At 39.5% G+C, this 19544-nt stretch overlaps 3 protein-coding genes across 3 annotated transcripts; 1 reads left to right on the top strand and 2 right to left on the bottom strand.

The window, feature by feature from the left end:
- Positions 1–856: 856 nt before the first annotated feature.
- LOC110931461 lies at positions 857–1315 on the bottom strand. The gene has a single exon (XM_022174855.1). The coding sequence runs from the start codon at positions 1313–1315 to the stop codon at positions 857–859; it is 459 nt and encodes a 152-aa protein (XP_022030547.1).
- A 7225-nt stretch (positions 1316–8540) lies between these two features.
- Positions 8541–9685, top strand: LOC110928977 (chlorophyll a-b binding protein CP24 10A, chloroplastic). Its single transcript, XM_022172056.2, has 2 exons — positions 8541–8870; positions 8959–9685. The coding sequence occupies exons 1-2, from the start codon at positions 8647–8649 to the stop codon at positions 9506–9508; spliced, it is 774 nt and encodes a 257-aa protein (XP_022027748.1). The 5' UTR covers positions 8541–8646; the 3' UTR covers positions 9509–9685.
- LOC110928978 (3-hydroxyacyl-[acyl-carrier-protein] dehydratase FabZ) lies at positions 9636–12533 on the bottom strand. The gene is made up of 4 exons (XM_022172057.2): positions 12194–12533; positions 12047–12107; positions 11833–11977; positions 9636–10061 (listed from the first exon to the last, which is right to left on the bottom strand). Exons 1-4 carry the CDS (start codon positions 12393–12395, stop codon positions 9804–9806), a joined length of 666 nt encoding a protein of 221 aa, XP_022027749.1. The 5' UTR covers positions 12396–12533; the 3' UTR covers positions 9636–9803.
- Positions 12534–19544: the final 7011 nt, after the last annotated feature.

Here is a 19544-nt window from a genome sequence, read left to right as displayed (position 1 = left end):
GAACGATAGGAATGAGGTCGATAGAAAAGGTCTGATCGGCAAGGACAAGCTTGCAACCCTTAACTACATGTGTAGCCTCTAAACTTTTACCATTTGCTAACTCTATGATGTGCTTGGTGTTCAAAAGTTTTGGAGTACGCTTAAGCATCTGACTAACTTTTAAGGACACGTAGCTAGTATCGGCACCCGAATCAAATAAAACAGTAACAAAGAAATCATCCAGAAGAAACTTACCCATCACAACCTTGGGATCGTTCCTTGCATCACCCTGAGCAATCCCGAATGCACGACTTCGGGCGTTATTTCCATTATTGTTACTCCCGTTGTTGACTCCATTGTTATTCTCATTTCCTTGGTTGTTGTTCTGATTCTGATTTTGACTCAGCTGTGGACAGTGCCTCCTAAAGTGACCCTCAGCACCGCACTGGAAGCATCCCTCATTACCCTGCGGGTGTTGTTGTTGGTTCTGGGGAGCTTGTAGCTACTGTTGTCGATTCTGATTCGCAGGACGTGAGCGCCTGCAATCTTTGGCTTCATGTCTAAGCTTGTTACGTCTCTGACAACGACCATTGTGGCACTGCCCACTATGATGCTTGTTGCACCGGTTGCACTTGGGGTGGTTCCCTTGGTATCCACCCTGTCCTTGATCACCAGAAGGTTGCTGACCAGGATTCTGGTAGTCATCAGTCCTTCGCTGCTGGGACTGAGACTGGACCGAAGTAGAACCCTTGCCCGAATTCCCATCCCACTTGCACTTGTTATTGCTGGGAGCATTAGTGACAGTAGTGCTAATACGCTTGGGCAGCTTGCCCTCTTCCACCGCCTGATCGGTGAGCTGATGCGCCAAACGAATGACTTACTGGATTGTGGAAAGATTGGCTGCAATTACAGACCCTTGGATCTCCGGGACTAAGCCTCTGAGGTAAAGCTTGATCCGTCTAGATATGGGTTGTGACAAGTTAGGACATAAGGCAGCCAAGTCATTGGACCTCTTTGTGTATGCCTCAATTTCTGATCCTTCCATCTTCAAACCATAGTACTCTATTTCAAGTTTCAGAATGTCGTCCAGGTGGCAGAATTCTTCCTTAATCAAATCCTTGAGGTCGCTCCAGAGGGTGGCATTCGCGTCTGCCAACCCGAGCATCTGAACTTGTGCATTCCACCAAGAATACGCTTTCCCTTGCAACATGCTAGTAGCGTACTCTACTCGTTTGTTGGCAGGGCTTTCACTCTCTTCGAATGTATATTCGATTCTTCGGATCCAGTGTAGGAAGCCGATTGCCCCTCCAGTGCCGTTGAAGTGGGAGGTTTGCATTCCAAGAACGCCCTGAAGGTGCCCGTGCGTGTTTGAGGGTTCACGGGTCGACTCCTTGTTTGGGTTGCTAGGGCTTCAGCAATCCGTTCGTCAATCAAAGCCGTCAGTTGACCCTGAGTCAAGTCGGGACGCCTACTCATGATCTTCACATCGAGGGAAACACAGGTAAGAAAGGTGTTGCAACGTGCGTAAGTGTGGAGTGATGGAAGAGAGCAAACACACAAGGTTCAAATAGGAGTTATCATGTTAACTAATGCATACCATGAACAATATACCATGTAACTAACAAGTAGGTAATATAAACATAAACCATGTCACCTAGAATGTTGAGTCTTGCACGTGGAGCGAAGCGTCGTTGTGGATCGTTGAGTACTGTACGGGTTATAGTCTGGTTTTATCAAAAAGTTTTTCCCTTTTTAAAACCAAGTTTACTATAACCAATGGCTCTGATACCAATCTGTCACACCCCCAAAATCCATCATGCGGAGTACCACCGCTTGGAGGCGTGACATGACCAGGATCGAGCCACCAATCATATTGAACAACGTATTTAAGTAAATAAAACCAACCACAATACAATTGGTGACCAAAAGGAAGTTAACCAAGTTCAATTTAAACAGCGGAAGCATAAGACGTTAAATCAAAACATAAGTTCGTAGTCCATAAGTTTAATGACCCAAAACATAAGTTTCATAAGATCATAAAGTTTATTTATTAAGTACGGGACATAACAGTTCGCATCCCACAACGACCACCTCCATGTGCAAGCTCCATAGCATCTAGCGACCTGCAAAGCATGTAACAACGAGTCAACAACAAAGTTGAGTGAGTTCACGGTTGGTTGTCCATTTTTAGAGTTGTTTCCAAAAACGTAGTTTAATCTTAATCAGCTATCCAGCCGAGGGGGTTACCCCATAGTTCGAAAACGTTTATCAGTTAACCATCCCATGTCCACCTTCCCTAGCTATCCAGCCTGGCACTCCGGCCGTGGGGGCTACCCCATTATTTAAACTACCAGACTCGTTTATCATATCGACTACTAACGAAAATTAATTGTGCCCTAGCGTCGGTGTCTATCATCACCGACGTGCTATAGTCCATTAGTACACACTCGTCCGACTGACACGGTGTGAGGTTTGTTAAACCTAATAGCGCTATTAACTAATGACCCGCTCGCCATAGCCTCGGCGATTAAGTCGATACAAAGGGAGGGACTTCGCTGATAGAGTTCTAGTCTAGTAAGTCTAATCTGTCCCAACAGGACGAGGAATTTACATTCCTGAACACGTCCCAAAGGACGAGGAATCCCTATTCCTGAACCCATTCCCATTCCCACCGGGAATTACCATGCTTTGTAGAAAAGTGTGAACTCACCTCGGTTTGCTCGGTTAGGCTCTCATAAATAGCTAACAGTCAAGGTCGGTCAATCACGTCCTAGTATGATTACCAGTTAGTCATTTAGTGGTTTCAAATAGAGCACAAAGTTCCTACACGTATCTACTACATAACATGCATTCACTTTAATAGTTTACGCTCATATAAACATTCCACCTATAGCTACTCAAGAACAAGCATACGATATTGCACATATTACTTTCATTGACATATAACATGTTAGATCATCCACAGATAACATACTCGACATTTAGACATACAAATTGCTACTTATGTCATTTCACCTTTAACATCCAAAACTGGGCTGTTTTCGGACATTTTAATAAAATAGTTAACTTATTCAAAAAATTCCCAACTTTTTACAGAAGGTGCTAAACGATCCAAATATTATTGTGTAAAAGTCTCGGGATCCAATTCGTTACCAATATTTTATGAAAAATCATTTACCCGACTGCAATCAGATTCGTCACTTTCTTATTGCAGTCCACGGAAAAATTCATTTAATATTCATCGTAAGTCCGATTGACGAAATTCCAGTTGGAGAATTACAACGACATCAGTTTTCATTTACAGTACAAATTTCATGACCTAATTCTACACAGATTTCAAGTTATGACGAAAAACATAACACACTTTTTCTGCAGTAAAAACGCAGCTTGAGCTGCTGTCCAAAAACAGACCTTTAAAATAGTAAACGAAGTCCAAAAATTATGATTCCGGTGCCATTAGAACCGTATTTTGAAATAGCACATTATAGACTCAAGAAAATCAATTTTTCGTTAAATATCAACCTGTTTACAGCCAGTTGAAGTTGGCTGGAAATGCAAATCAGCATACTTTTTAGGGTTTAAATGTTACTAACACGCATCAACAAATGTCCTAACAACGGGTTTATCAAGAAATCAACGATCAAACGTCATGCATGCTTTAGCCAAACTTAATCCAACCAGATTTCATTATCATGTAAACTTATGTTCATATTCTTTGTTCATTTTCTTTTTATGTTCTTGTGTTAAATATCAACTACAATCTTTCGAATAATCAACGTAGAAGTAACCAAGAGTTAAATCGAAGACTTACAACTAGCACAAAAGGCTAGGGATGAACTTGTGAACAAAGAGTGGTGATGAAAATGGCATGAGAAAGCAAGGTGTGATGCTCCTTCAAGACCTCCAAGCTTCAAGCTTCACAAGACTCCTTCTAGCACTTGATTTGAACTTGAAAATGGAACAAATGAATGAATGTTGAAGTGGTGGTGGTGGCGATTATGTGCAGCCAAGAGGGAGAGAGAGAGTGGAGAAGGTGACGTGAACTTGTAGTGAAATGATGAGATTAATCTTATAGCCCAACCTAATGTCATCATAGATATTTCTTGGCAAGTGCAACAAATAAAGAGGTCCAATCAAAATTAAAAGGAATATTTAATTAGGGATTTGGTGATGATGAGGTGGGTCCCTCCTTGGAGCCGAAAATAGTGAGAGGGGGGGGTAAATTGTAAGTTTTGATTATAAGTGGGTATTTATTTAGGAGGTTAAGTGTTTTATCTAGGGTATTATGTGCATGACATATCTTCATAGTGTGTTGGGATATTTGAGACCATAATTAGTTAAAAATAATAAAATAATGTTTCTGACAAAATTTTGGTGTCCCGGGTAATGTCCGGTTGGTCGGTTAAGTACCGTTCCGTTAATGTGTTAAATTGTACCGTATAGTGTCTTTTATGCATCTTTTGTAACACAATTAATTCTCAACACATAGAAAAGCATACAGGATCATTTAGTCAATTTTTCTGCACAATCAATAAGCACAATTTAATATTAATTAGTCGTACGGATACATGTAATTATGAGGGTTGTCACATTCTCCCCATGTTAAGAAAAATTCGTCCCGAAATTTAGCACGTGGTTACTGAGGAAGCTAGTTAAGTTGCGTGGTTTACTGGTTTTCCTGGGGTGTCACATATAAAACATGAAATCCATTAAGATTAACACCTCGTTTTGTGAGGTTGAATTTGAAATATGAATGTAAGGTTCCTAAAAATAGAATGCGAATATGAAATTTCTAAAAATAGGGATACAGAAATACGAGGCGTTATAGTCTCCTCTACTTTAGGAAATTGCGTCACGAATTTTATTCAAGAGGAAGAGTTGGGATAAAATGGTATTTTGGGGGTTCGATACGAGTGATAATCGGTTAGAATGTTCGGCTAAGGTAAAAACAAACTTTGATGCTTAGCGCCTAAGCAGTATTTATGTATAAGCGTGTCAAAAAAATATATGGGTCAAAAGTTTTGGCTAAATTGATAGTTTATGGTTGAGTAGAACGTGGATAAATTTGAAGAGATAAGTTTGTAAAAGTAACTCATTTGGCCAAATATGATTGGGACATAAACCGTACGTAAGTGTATAATGTGTATGTGTGCATATAGGAAATGTTAAGTTGACCGAATTGGGACGACTCGGTGAAATGAGTGTTTAAGGAAGTGCGACTTGAGGAGTGAAAAAAATTTAGGATAAATAGGAATGTAATCTTATGTAATGCGGTGGCCCGCACCGTAGTTTGTAAGAAAAGCTATATCAGGTTTAAAAAAGGTATTAGTAAAAGTATGAGTAGTCGGAAAAGTGTGATTGGTGAGAAAACAGAATGGTAAATTTTCATAATTTTCAAAGAGGGTTTTGGCGGTAAATGGGCCGATTAATTGGTGTTTATGTGTAATAAAGGATGAGAGATAATATTGAAATATCTTTGGCTAAATCGAGCATGTGAGGATGTTTGTTAAAAATAAACTGAATGTTTATGCCAAATTACTATGGATAAGATTAGACGAAATGTTAATTCAATAGTTGGGAATAACTATGGCATGGGAGTGAATGAACGATTTGGTAGCTGTACGTGATGGGTAAAAAAAAATAGTAAGGGTATCAGATGGAATTTGAACATAGGGCGTTTCAAGGATGTTAATGATAGTTGTAGTTGCCATAGCTAACGATTTTGAGTATGGGATTTTGTTATAATCGACTTTGTATTAAGTGTTTCAAGGTGTATTCAAGTATAAGCAAGGAAAAGTTTGTGAGGCACCATAGTTTGTTTGTTAGATTATAGTATTTAGTAAGGTCCGAATAACACCGGATTTCACATGGCACGTTTTACGAAAGTTTGTTAACATGGTAGGAACACTTATATATAGGAAGTACCAGCGGCGTATCCACCATGTTCTAACCATGTTATGTCCGTTTAGCTTTTCGATGTCATGTTACGTTCCGTGCTACGACACACAGTAGAACCTACTATGGTTTTCATGCGCCTATCATTACAATCCCGTGTGCACCCGTGATTATCTTGGTCATTGCATGATCCGCATAGTTTGTATTGGTGGTGTGTGGGTCAAAGTAAATCTTAGTATTACAAATGGGATACACGTATGATAGCGTATGAAGAATTAAGCATGTATATATGATTGTATTTAAGTATGTGTGTGTCTAACGTAGGCAAAACCACTCGGGTTATGCCCAGGTATGGATTCAAGTATGACTACCACGTAGTGAGAATGTATGGATTCGAGTATGACTGATAACAAACACGTATAAGGCTAACATGTAATATCGAGCGTATAAACTGAAGTATAAATGAGGTTAAGCACATATAAGTTTAGCATATAGTTTTGAGTGTATAAATCGAAGTACGAATAATGGTATGTGTAAGATTGTCAAGAAATTTTGATTGTATAAGTTGAAATGTGTATAAAGACATGCATGTGTATATGGTTGTTTGAACAAATCATTGAGTTTGTCGAACCAAGTAGATCGGGTTAGTTGGGAATGGAGAATTAGACTCGTGAAGGTTGAGAGGATATTGGGAGAAGGTAGTAATTTATGACGAAAGATGTAGTTTGTAAAGGGAATGCTACATTCGTTTAAAATTTGGATTCGCATACGTCGTAAGTTATTCGATCTTATGAATTTTTCCTGCCCACGTGTTTAGATTTAGAATTGGGTTTTAAGCAGTGAGCTTGCTTTATTGAAAGTATTTTCGTGGGAAAACTCGGTTTTGAAAATTATTTTTACAAAATTGACTTATGGATAATTCCCAGAATATATGATAGCAAGTATTTCATTTCTACAAGTTATTTCCTTCAATTCTTTATTCAGTTATTTCTAGCCGGGTTGGGGTGTTACACTTAATATGTCAAACCGTCTTTCCTTTTGGCTATTCGTTTGAGGATGTACTCATGGTCATGTTGCTACACTGATTGTTAGGGTTGAAAACGAACCAAACGTTCGGCGAACAGTTCGTGAACCGTTTGGTGGGAAGATTGTTTGAGTTCATTCGTTTATTTGTAAACCGTTTGGTGGGAAGATCGTTTGTGTTCATCCGTTTATTAAACAAACGAACACGAACAAGAAATTTCGTTCGTTTAGTTAAATGAACGAACATGAACAGAAGTTGCGCTCGCTCGTTTATGTTCGTGAACATTCATTAACACGTTCGTTTGTGTTTGACAGTTCATTAGTGTTTTTATGTTTATATTTTATTTAAATACATCAAAGTTCCGACAAATAAAATATTTAATATGTGTCAGTGTATTATATATTCTGTTCATGAACGCTTGTTTGTGTTCGTTTGTTTCCATTTGTGTTGATGAACTTTAGTTTGTACTCATTTGTGTACATCAACGTTCATTTTCGTTCGTTGCCTAAAATTAACAAACAAACACGAACAAGTTCATTTACTTAACAAACGAACACGAACATAAAATCTCGTTCGTTAAGTGTTCATGAACACATATATTTTTTAACAAACGAACACCAACAATGTCTAGTTCGTGTCCGTTCGGTTCATTTATAGCCGTACATATTGTCTTGAAACTTTCTCTAGAAATACAACTAGAATCCTTGAGAAACTAATTGAAAATCCATGTCTAGCAACTACCCCTGGAGGTATATTTCCATGTTGAATAAAGTCTGACAAATCAGCACAAAAGCTTCGTTAAACAATGACCTAAACTACAATGAAATTCAACCTCTTATCCAGATCCTTGATGATAAGCATCCATTTTTGCATATGTATCTCCCATAAACTAAGTTTATGATGTTATGTCCTTATTAAACCCTTTTTGACATATCTCTTTATGTATGGCCACCACTAGTTTTTACATCTTGTTACTCCTATATGAAAGAAAATATTTAAATGAAGAAAATCCTAAAATTCACTCTACATCTCCTCAAAATGATGTCATGTGAGGGCGGATCTAGGCCACTTTTGTGGGTTCTCAGGAACCCATTCAGTTTAGAAAAAATGGGAAAAATTAGTGAGAATCTCGTATGATTTGGAAAAAAATAGTGAGAGTTAGTGATAATCTACAAAAAGGAACCCAGTAAAAAAAGTTGTTAGATCCGCCATTATGCCCAACATTTCCAAAACCCAAAAATAACAATACAAACCACCCACCTTTAAACTCTTGCACTAACAACTTGTGACATACATCTTTTCACCGTTGATTAGTTGGAGGATTTGATTTTAGATTCACACACAATATGACATGTACAATAACAATAGTAATAAAATTAGCATGTCATGAATCTCCTCATCATCATCGGTAAATCCTACCAATAGCAAAGTTAAGATATGGTCTGAAGAGAGTAGATGTAGACAGTCTTACCTCTACCTCGTAAAAATAGAAAGTCTGCTCCCAGTGAGACCTAGGGGACCTAATCCATTATGACTTGAAAGTGGGCACCACACTATAATACAAGTGGATGGATGTTATAGGTGGATATCATCTTCTCACATATGATTGGTCAAAAATCTATCCAAGATTCAACTTCATCCTACGTGGCACCATCCACATCTTCTCTTTCGATACCACCATCTCAATATAATTCCATATTCAGATTCACTAAACCACCACCCCAACCAACCTTATTTGCAAACAAACAATGGCAGCTGCCTCCTCTACTGCTGTGGTTAATGGGCTAGAATCAACCTTCTTGTCAGGTGGAAAAAGGAGCCAGACCCTGCTGTCCCCACCCGTTGGCGGTGCTACCGTTGCGTCTGCTCCAAGGCGGTTTGTCATCACATCCGCTGTTGCTGCGAAGAAGTCCTGGATCCCCGCGGTTAAAGGCGGTGGCAACTTGATCGACCCCGAATGGCTCGATGGCTCGTAAGTTTTTTGGCAAACCCGATGCACGAGGGTTCTGCATGTTTTATTTTTATAAAAGAAAGTACTGAATTTGGTTAATTAACTACAGGCTCCCAGGAGATTTTGGGTTCGACCCGCTCGGTCTAGGAAAGGACCCGGCATTTCTAAAATGGTACCGAGAAGCCGAGCTGATCCACGGGAGGTGGGCCATGGCAGCGGTTCTCGGTATCTTTGTGGGCCAGGCATGGAGCGGCATCCCATGGTTCGAAGCCGGAGCCGACCCGGGTGCCATCGCCCCGTTTTCATTCGGGACTCTGCTCGGGACCCAGCTCCTTCTCATGGGTTGGGTCGAGAGCAAACGGTGGGTTGACTTTTTCAACCCTGAGTCCCAGTCTGTTGACTGGGCCACCCCGTGGTCAAAGACCGCGGAGAATTTTGCCAATGCCACTGGAGAACAAGGTTATCCAGGTGGCAAATTCTTCGACCCCTTAAGCTTTGCGGGTACGATCCAGAACGGAGTTTATGTCCCGGATACCGAGAAGCTTGACCGGCTGAAGGTGGCTGAGATTAAGCATGCAAGGTTAGCAATGGTGGCAATGTTGATATTCTACTTTGAGGCAGGACAAGGGAAAACACCACTTGGTGCTCTTGGGTTATAAGGGGAAAGTGATTGTGTAATGTAACATGTAAATTTATTTAGAGGAACGTTTAAAACGCGAAGCTTGGTTCATTATATCGTGTTTTATATATGTTTCTGGATCATGTAAAGTCGATAGATGGCCTGAGTTTTCTAAATGATTAAGAACTCCCATCCAAATATCAAATTACAACAGTAAGAATCGATTTTGTCCACAAACGATGCAAGAAAAACGGCTCAAATGAATGAAAAGTCGAAGATATGCAAAACTTACATTAGCAAATACTACAGAGAAAAAAACCCGAAAAAGGATGAGCTTAGTTTACTGTGTTACCCATAGCCAATATGAACTCGCCCTCACAAACGACCTCGCCTCCAACATAAGCCTTCCCGTCCATCTTTGCAATTCCAAATCGTTTTTGAAGTTTTGTGAGTGTCATTCGCATCACCAAAGTGTCTCCGGCCACCACCGGTTTCCTGAATCTAACCTTGTCTACTCCAGCAAAGACGAAATTTTCACGGGACCCACCCACTTCTGGTTGCAGCATTACCACACCCCCAACTTGTGCCATTGCCTGCAAGAAAATATACTTGAACTTCAACAAGTATCTCATACACGCGACAATCTCATCAATCAAATGGGTCAACAAATAACGATACGATCTGTACAAGAACGGCCAATTTTGCCACCCATACTTTCTCATAACAGAAAACATGGGCTTCAACAAATAACGATACCATTCATTTTTCCAATCTAAAAAATTTCAAAATAAAAGAAAATGGTATAAATGTAATGGCCGTTTCTCACTATTCTCTCCTAAAAAGTCAAAAAACAAAATAAATTAAATAAATACAACAAATTAGTTTAATTGTTTGTTCATGTATCTAACCTACACATGCATAGGCGACATAACCAACCTCCACATGTGTATTGCAGGTAAACGATACAAAATTAAAACATATATGAACAAATTAGTTTGATGGTTTTTTATGTACATAACATATGTCTAAAGAGCAAAATTTTAAAAATATGAAGTATGAACCGATTACTAATACATTTAATCGATTTATATCTGTTGTTTTTGTTCTTGCAATATTTTAGTGTTCTATAATAATCCTCACCTATATACATATATACAGAGAGAGAGAGAGAGAGAGAGAGAGAGAGATTTAAAGGGTTAGCAACTATAAATGAAAGTACTAACTGCTTACAAATTTCATATCAAACAATGACAAGAAGAAATGTAGGTGAGAGTTGAAAACAAACTTGTGACATGGTCATTCAATTCAAACATGCACCCACATTTTGACTTTTAATACCAATTTTCACCAACCTCAAAGTTATGATTTTACAACTTTATATAATTGGTTTGATTATCAAACTAAAATTTACCAAAAGTCTACAAGTCCTAATACAATTACACAAAAAGTATCAAATCAACTATCTTTATAGGCCAATCATGTGTTCTTACATCCATTATACACATTCATATAAATTATTGAATAGCTGAGATCATAGTTATTAAAGGCACTAGGCGCACTCAAGGCGCATAGGCCTCGCCTGGGGCCTAGGCGCAAAGCGCAAAAAAAGCGAGGGCCTCGAGAAAAATAAAGCGCATAATGAAAAATTTTAAAAAATATATTATGTATTAGAAAAACAATACTATTCTTCAAATAAAATAAACAAAGTCTATTATGTAACACTTTATATCATCTAATTAGTACCAAAATATTAGTGTATTAGTGTAGAAAAGTAGTTTTCCTTGATTAAAAGTAGAATTTCGGCTAGAATCTTGTCAGAATTTACTCGGAAACTCTCCGGAATCTAAGAATCTTGCCGGAATGTGCGCCTGAACCATCACCTGGAGAGTTAAAGCGCAATTTCCTCGACTTAAAGCGCAACTGCTCCGCCTCGGCGCCTCGCCTGAAAAATGGGCCTAGGCGCAAGAGATGATGGCTTTTAACAACTATGGCTGAGATCAAATGCATATTAAATTCATACAATATGACAAACAATCATAGATCTAAACCAAACACCTTAAAGAAAACAATTCTATCATGCGTAAAACTGTAAATTTAAACAAGAGTTTTGCAATACAAAAGCAACATACTTTCTTATTTTGCACGAAAAGGTCCCTCAACGTAATTTTGCCATGTCGAAGTCCCTAAACATGTTAAAAATAACACAAAAAGGTCCAACCCAATTTGGTATTACCAAAGTGTCTACACTTGTCTAAAAGGCACATACTTGTGGAAAAAATAAACATAAATTATTGGTCTAATAGGGATTATAGATTTAAACACGAACACTCAAAAGAAAACAAATCAAACTTGAACAAAGATTACCTCAACCATAAGAACACCGGGCATAATCGGTCTATCCGGAAAATGCCCAGGAAAAAAGTTATCATTAATAGTCACATTCTTGATCCCAACAGCTGAAACTCCCGGGTTATACTCAATCACCCTGTCCACCAACAAAAACGGAAACCTGCAACAAAAACACAAACCCAAATCACAAATCAATCAAACAATCAAACCCAAATCACAATTCACAAACCTGTGTGGTAAAATGTCACGAATCTGATTAATATCAACAACCGTAGGAAAAGCAGGGTACTCTGTAAAAACCCACATTAAACCACCAATCAAGACACAAAATTGAAACTCAAAAGATGAAATTAGAAAAAGGGAAAAACAGGGTTACTGAGTTCGATCGGTGTGTCATCAGTTGAGATGGTATCAATCGCGGATGAAGCACAATTAGGGGTGAAAATGGTCTTCAATTGGGTTGAAAAAACAGGGGATTTGGGGATGCGGAGTTGATTAATTGAGGGGGTTTCGGGGGTTTGATTGGAAATTGGGGATTGCGGGGAGATTATTGAGTGAGTGAGAGATGAAGACGCCATTGGAGAGTGAGGATCGAAGGTGAATTTGGGGGTATTTGAGGTGAAACAGGGCGGAGATTGAGAAGGAAGATGGCGGAGAAAGCAAGAGTGGTTTGGGAGTGTCGCTTAGTAAGAGTTGGGCGGGACTTTGGGGTTTATGTGAGACGGATCGGATAACGGGTTAAAACTTATTTTTCAACAATAGTTAATTGCCAAATTCGTTCATGAGGTTTGGGTATGTTTATCATTTTCATCCAAAATGACTTTTTTGTACCAAATAGCCCCCCCCCCCACACGTTTGTAACTTTTTGTCATTTTCATCCATATGTCTAACTGGGTTAGAAACAACCGTTTTGATGAGGGTTTTTTTTGAAATTTTACAAGTACAGTGCCTGAAATAGAGATGGCAATGGGTCGGGTTTGGGACGGGTTTAGGTAATCCCAAACCCGATTAGATAAGCTTGTCCCAAACCCGTCCCAAAACCCGTCGGGTTTCTAGCGGGTAAATACCCATCGGGTATACCCGCAGGTTTCGGGTAAACCCGTTAATTTAAAAAGATTACTCGTTGGGTATACTCATCTCAAAACTCATTGGGTATCTATCGGGTAACTACTAACCGATTACATTTTGTATTGTTATTATAAAAATATATATCAAATAACTACAATGTATACGGAATAGAATACCTATATGTGTAAAAAAGGGATGTATCATATATATACATATTAATAATATAAAAGAAATTATATCGGGTGTACAATCGGGTAAACGGGTACACTTTATTGGGTAATTGGGTCGGGTAAACGGGTATATTACTAAATCCCAAACCCGTCCCAAACCCGCGAAAAAAAATAAAAACTATTCCCAAACCCGTCCCAAACCCGATTAACCGACCCCAAACCCGTCCCAAACCCGATTAACCGACCCCAAACCCGTCCCAAATGTGTCGGGTTTCGGGTTTACCCATCGGGTTCGGGTTTGATTGCCATCCCTAGCCTGAAATATAATTTGTTTTTAAATTCTAACTTTATAAAAGTAAAGATTTACATGTGAAATAAATTGTAGAATTATATAAAACAATTGTGGACAAAAAATAAAATACTTAATTAATATCCATTGGCGATACTCCTTGTTCATAGCTTGAAGGCCTAAATAAGCCATGAATAGACACTGTAACTTTATAATTCAACTCGATCATATTAATAATCAATGAAAATTTGTTTAGACCTACTTAAATCTAAAACTCGTAATGAAGATGGCTTTAGATCTAACACTCATTACAGAGATTCCGATTCAAATCATAAAGTTTCCGTTCTAATTTCCGATGAACAGTGCGGTGGATTCAAAACATAGAGTTTCCGTTTTGATTTCCGACGAACCCTGCGGTGCCGATTCAAATCATATAGTTTTCGTTTTAAATTCCGGCGAACCGTGTAGTGTCGATGTAGGTCGTCTGACCGCACAAGTGACGACGACGACCTTTAGCAGGCAAAAATTTGTTAAACGAAGCTGGTCAAAAGTTGTATCACAGCAGAGATGAGATCCTCCACCAGATTTGTCGCCGGCGAACTCATCAACGGCCAGAAGTTCTTACGAATTTCACGTGTTGATCTAGCCTTCTTCTTCTGGTTCTGAACATGATATCTCCATCTCGTTCTTCAAGCTTAGAAGGTCACATTCTGATTACCAAAAGCCCAACAAACTACAAATCACAAGCAAAAATACACAAAACAATGAGCATTACACTGTGGAGGTGAGTAGCGGTGTGAGTGGTAGTTGATGGTTTGTTTTGAAGGTTGTAGATAGAGAAAGCAAAGGGTGATTGCTTTAGGTTTAAAAAGAAATTACATTTCAGGCCCTGTACTTGTGAAATAACCCTCATTAAACGGTTGTTTCTAACCCAGTTAGGCATTTGGATGAAAATGGCAAAAAGTTGCAAATATGGGGGGCTATTTGGTACAAAAAAGTCATGTTGGACGAAAATGACAAACATGCCCAAACCTCAGGGGCGATTTTGGCAATTAACTCTTTCAAAAATAAGGATTTTCAATGTAACACCCCTTGTTTTCAAATGTCAAAGTCAAAGTCCAAGTCAACTTTGACTTGTTTGACTATAATTAGTGTAGGATCAATGTTGAACCCGAATGAGTCGATCAGAAGAGTTGTTTATCCAATTCAAAGGCGGAAACAATGAGTTAGACGCTCAAACTAATTATAATGCTTTCTTTTATTGATCTAACAACGTTTACAACCTGAAAACAAATTGGCAGCACTTCGTTACAATTTTCAGAACCGTTACCAAATGAACAACACAATGCACCTATATATAGTGGAGGTAGGTTCGCTTATATGGACATGCCATATGAGCGGACCTATTAGCTTATGGTTCGCTTTTATGGACAATGTCCATATAAGCGGACCTACTTGCTAATCCACCAACTTTCATTTCTCGAACCTCGTGCACTGGATATTCTATCCTATCCTATTCTATTACATGATACAAGACGAAGTCAATAGACGTAATGCACCAACAGACTCCCCCTCGGATATTGACGAAGTCTTCAGTGACTATTCTCTGTTATGCCACCTCTTCGGTCTTGATCATTCTGCCTTCTCGTCCAGATTGTAACAATGTAAGCATCCATCACTCTCTTGATCAGCTTCTCTCTTTGACTCTTACTTCAGAATCTCATTACTGACTTTATCATCAACAACTTCATCATCAGTAACTTCATCATCAGCAACATCATCATCAGCAGGCTCCCCCTTTCATCAAGCTTTCGTGCTTTTAGGGATCGACACCACTCTTTTCAGCTACAAGCTCATCCTCACTGTCAGCTTGTCTTCAGACTCCTCCTCAGTCTTTGCTTCCGGGATCGTAATCTGGTATCTTTCTTATCCTGCAATCACTCAAACACTATATAAGTAACAACATTTTAAAAACATCAAACAAATTCTCTAATCCACTCCCCCTATCAACATACATTATAGATATGGCAGCATTAAAGAATCCAACTCCCTCACAGTTTATCATCCAAGTTCAAGTCAATGACCTTGGAGATATCACAAACTGTTTTTGAAATTTTTGATTTTAATTCAAGTATCAAATTAATGAACTTGTTTTATTTTCAGAAACACAATCAGCTTACTTAGATTTTGATACTCAGCATTTCAGATATCGGTTGTCGAAAATAAAGCAGAAATCAAAATCTTTTTGAATTTTCAGAAAATATAAAGCAGTAAGAAATATGTACAAACATATTTACAAATAATATTTTTGTTTGAGTATGCGACAAAGGATCATATCAGTTTTTGACAAATTACAAGTACCGTTGAGTTTAATTTCACTTTAAGAATTAAACAATTCACTTAGATTGTCGATATACTGATCCACTTAAATTTTCATACAAACTTCAACTAATTCAGGATACGATTTTAGATGTTTTAGGAACTTAACTCATTCATGTGTCCCACCTCTTGAATATACTCCCGTATCCAGAATCTCAATATTCAGTCTTACATGTGATTATACTACAATGATATCTGTACATAAATTAGGTTTGCGAGGGCCGAGGGATCTCAGGTCGTTACTTCCGTATACGCAGAGAGATATCAGCTTCGACTTTTCAGTATGTCCTCTTTAGAGGATCTTTTAGATACAACAGCAGCGACTATCAATTTTATTGTTTCATCTGCATGCTGAGGGTTTATGCTGTATTTCAAGCATTTTGGTGAAAGTATTATCCAAGGACTAGGTCAGAACTTCCATTCAGCAGAAGTCCCGGAATAATACCCCAGACATCATTGAGTATAAAAACCTAGTATCTCAGAATATGGGACCTTTCAAACAAGATTTCAGGGGTTACCTATATATCCAAGTAGTGTTCCCCACGAAATAAGCAAGTGTTTGAATTTAGGTTTATATCCCGCGAAAAAGTTTACTAAATGTATAAAAACCTATCGACATATCATCAGTGATGTGACAACTCGAAATCTAGAACCTTTCGTTGTAACTTGCTTGTACGTTATGTGACTAGTTAAAATGATAACGTGAACTTTTATGTGCTTTGTTTTGTGTGCATTGTATGTATATATGTATGTGTGTTATTGTGAACCGAGAACCCGACACGAAACAACAAGGACCCGACTCGAGACCATGTGGTCTCGAGTGAACCATAACCATTAGGCCGGTTTGGGCCTTTGGCCGGTTGGGCCATTGGGCCGAAAACCCTTAGCCGAAACCCATAGGGTGCACACACTTGGAACTTTGACTATAAATACACTACCTTAGTTAGTGTTACCATTTTGTTGAACATTACAACACACACTCTCCTACTTCTCTCTCTCACCTAAACTCTAGAACACAAACACACTCCATCATTCTTGGATCTTTGGACTTGGATCGGCTCACACACACACCCGGTTGGAAGCTTTTCACACACCCTCGAAACCCATAACCGGTTAGTGTTCTTAATGCTTTGTTGAATGTTAGTGTGTTCATGTTATGTTTGTAAGATGAGATTATGTGACAATATGTTAAGATGAGTTATACATAATGTTTTGAAAAGAAATCGGTTCATGAATGTTTCTTGTTATTAGTTGAACTATACATAAATATTTGATGATGAAAATGGGTTCATTGTATGTTAAAAAGGGTGAATGATGATATTGGTTGCACTTGGATTAGATCCGAAAAGTTTGGGTGTTTATACTAAGAAAATCGGCTAATGAATATGTTTGTCAAGTAGGATGCATGCTAGTAAAATTGTATCTTGATAGTTGTTCATGATTTTGGGTGAATAAGTGGTTAATATGTTATGAACTTGTTGAATATGTGTTTGAATATGTGAAGAACACTTTGAATGATAGTTAAGAATGTGAAAACCCTTGTGATTTTGATCCATCTTTGACTAGTAACCTGATTAGGAAAACTGTTAGTGGAATGCTATTGGTAGTTTCCTGATTTGGGCCTGATTATAATGTACCATTAATCTGACCATATCTGCATCAACACGTGAACTTGACAACGACAGCTTACCGACTCGCAATCACCCGTTGCGACTCGCAACCACAGCGTTACAACTCGAGACTACGCGGTTGCGACTCGCAACCATAACAGGACAAGCCGAAACCACAGGTTACGAGTCCCGTTGCGACTCGAGACCTTAGCATGATGAACCGAGACTACGGTTGCGACACCGGTTGCGACTCGCAACCATCCATGATCAACACACAGCATGACTCGAGACCATGCTTGCGAGTCCGGTTGCGACTCACTTTTGGGCCTAAGTTAGTGGGCCGAATTTATGTGCTACTGTTGATGTGTTACTTGGGCCTGTTATCACAAGCCCAACTGTTTGGGCCTTACACTTAGACTGTGGATTGTGTTTGAATGTTAACTGTGAACTGTTACTGATTATACGTGATTGCCAAACGTACTGAACATTTGTGCACTACTTGGTTCGACTCTGATTTTACGTGATATCCGTGTTAGGACGTTATTGAATACTTGCGACTTGATTGACTTTCTGTGATTAACTGCCGAGCAAACCGAGGTGAGTTCACACCCTTTACAAAGCATGGGATTCCCTGGGTTGGGAACGGGGTTAAGGAACGTGGGTTCCTCGTCTACCTCGGGTAGGACGTCAGTGGTTCAGGAATGTGATTCCTCGTCCGGATGGACGGATAAACGTACTAGACTAAAACTCTATCACGAAGTCCCTCCTTTTTGTATCGACTAATCGCCGGGCCAATGGCGAGCGGGTCATTAGTTAGATAGCGCTATTTAGGTCTGACAAGCCTCACACCGTGCCGCAGAGGACGGGCGTGAACTAATGGATCTGGGGCACGTCAATGATGATAGACATTGATGTTTTCAGGGCACATAAACATGACTACAGTCAGCAATCGATACGGTAACGAGTCTAGTATACACATGGGGTAGCCCCCACGGCTGGAGAGCCAGATGATACACATGGGGTAGCCCCCACGGCTGGAGAGCCAGATGATGTACATGGGGTAGCCCCCACGGCCGGAGTGCCGGAGTAACTGGGAATGAACTGGTCACGTTTTTAAAACTATGGGGTAACCCCCACGGCAGGATGCCAGATAAAGTAAACTGTTTTCGAAAACAACTAAAACGAACGCCCACCCGTGAACTCACTCAACTAGTTGTTGACTCGTTACTACATGCTTTGCAGGACCATAGGTACTGAGCTGGAGCTTGCATGGAGGAGGATCGTTGTGGGACAGGGATTGTTACATGTTATGTTAAAACTTGAAAACTTTTGGAACTTATGTTATAACTTTGAACTTATGCTTCCGCTTGCAACTTAACTTGTTTGTTTTGAAACACCAATTGTGATGGTTAAACTTTTATAACTACTTATATGCTTGTTCAGTATGATTGGTGGCTGGATCCTGGTCAGTCACGCCCTCGGAGCGGGCGTTATCCGCAGGTGGATTTTGGGGGTGTGACAGATTGGTATCAGAGCCATTGGTTATAGTGAACTTGGTTTTAATAAAGGAGAAACGTTTTTGTTAAAACCAGACTATAACCGGTTTAGTGCTCAACGGTCCACAACGACACTTCGCTCCTCATGCAAGGCTCGATGTTCTAGGTAATATGATGTATGTATATTGCCTACTTGTTAATTACGTAGTACATTGCTCATAGTATGCTTGATTAGTATAGCTACTGTTGTTTGAACACGTGCGTGCTTACTCTGTCCTACTATCGTGCTTTCGCGAACCTCTCTCACACGTGTTACTCTTGTTATGAAGAACCATGTCTGGACGCGTTAACATGACACAAGCCCAGTTGACGGCTTTGATCAACGAACGAGTTGCCGCAGCGCTCGCAGCTGCACACGCAGGAGGTATATCCTGCAGTCCGAAATTGTTCTAGGATCATTTGGATCCTACTCTCGTGAACCAACCTTTGTGATAATCTCTGTCTTTTCTTTCACCTACCTTAGGTCAGTATGCTCAGGCACCGGTGTGCACTTTTAAGACCTTTATGGACTGTCGACCCACGACTTTTAGCGGCACTGAAGGAGCAGTAGGTCTCCTACACTGGTTTGAGAAACTGGAGTCTGTGTTCGAAATGTGCGAATGCCCTGAAGCGCGCAGGGTGAAGTATGCTACTGGTACTCTCGAGGGTTTGGCCC

The sequence above is a fragment of the Helianthus annuus genome, chromosome 3 (genome assembly GCF_002127325.2).
Source record: "Helianthus annuus cultivar XRQ/B chromosome 3, HanXRQr2.0-SUNRISE, whole genome shotgun sequence".
Taxonomy (NCBI): domain Eukaryota; kingdom Viridiplantae; phylum Streptophyta; class Magnoliopsida; order Asterales; family Asteraceae; genus Helianthus; species Helianthus annuus.
This window is presented reverse-complemented; position numbering and strand designations above follow the sequence as displayed.

What these genes read in the sequence shown, in the direction of transcription:
- LOC110931461 (XM_022174855.1), bottom strand. Translation starts at nt 1,315, where the DNA reads ATGCAAACCTCCCACTTCAACGGCACTGGAGGGGCAATCGGCTTCCTA.
- LOC110928977 (XM_022172056.2), top strand. Translation starts at nt 8,647, where the DNA reads ATGGCAGCTGCCTCCTCTACTGCTGTGGTTAATGGGCTAGAATCAACC. An exon ending in CCCGAATGGCTCGATGGCTC is followed by an intron (nt 8,871 to 8,958) that starts GTAAGTTTTTTG and finishes AATTAACTACAG; the next exon opens with GCTCCCAGGAGATTTTGGGT.
- LOC110928978 (XM_022172057.2), bottom strand. Translation starts at nt 12,395, where the DNA reads ATGGCGTCTTCATCTCTCACTCACTCAATAATCTCCCCGCAATCCCCA. An exon ending in CGTGACATTTTACCACACAG is followed by an intron (nt 11,978 to 12,046) that starts GTTTGTGAATTG and finishes TTTTTGTTGCAG; the next exon opens with GTTTCCGTTTTTGTTGGTGG. An exon ending in CCGGTGTTCTTATGGTTGAG is followed by an intron (nt 10,062 to 11,832) that starts GTAATCTTTGTT and finishes ATTTTCTTGCAG; the next exon opens with GCAATGGCACAAGTTGGGGG.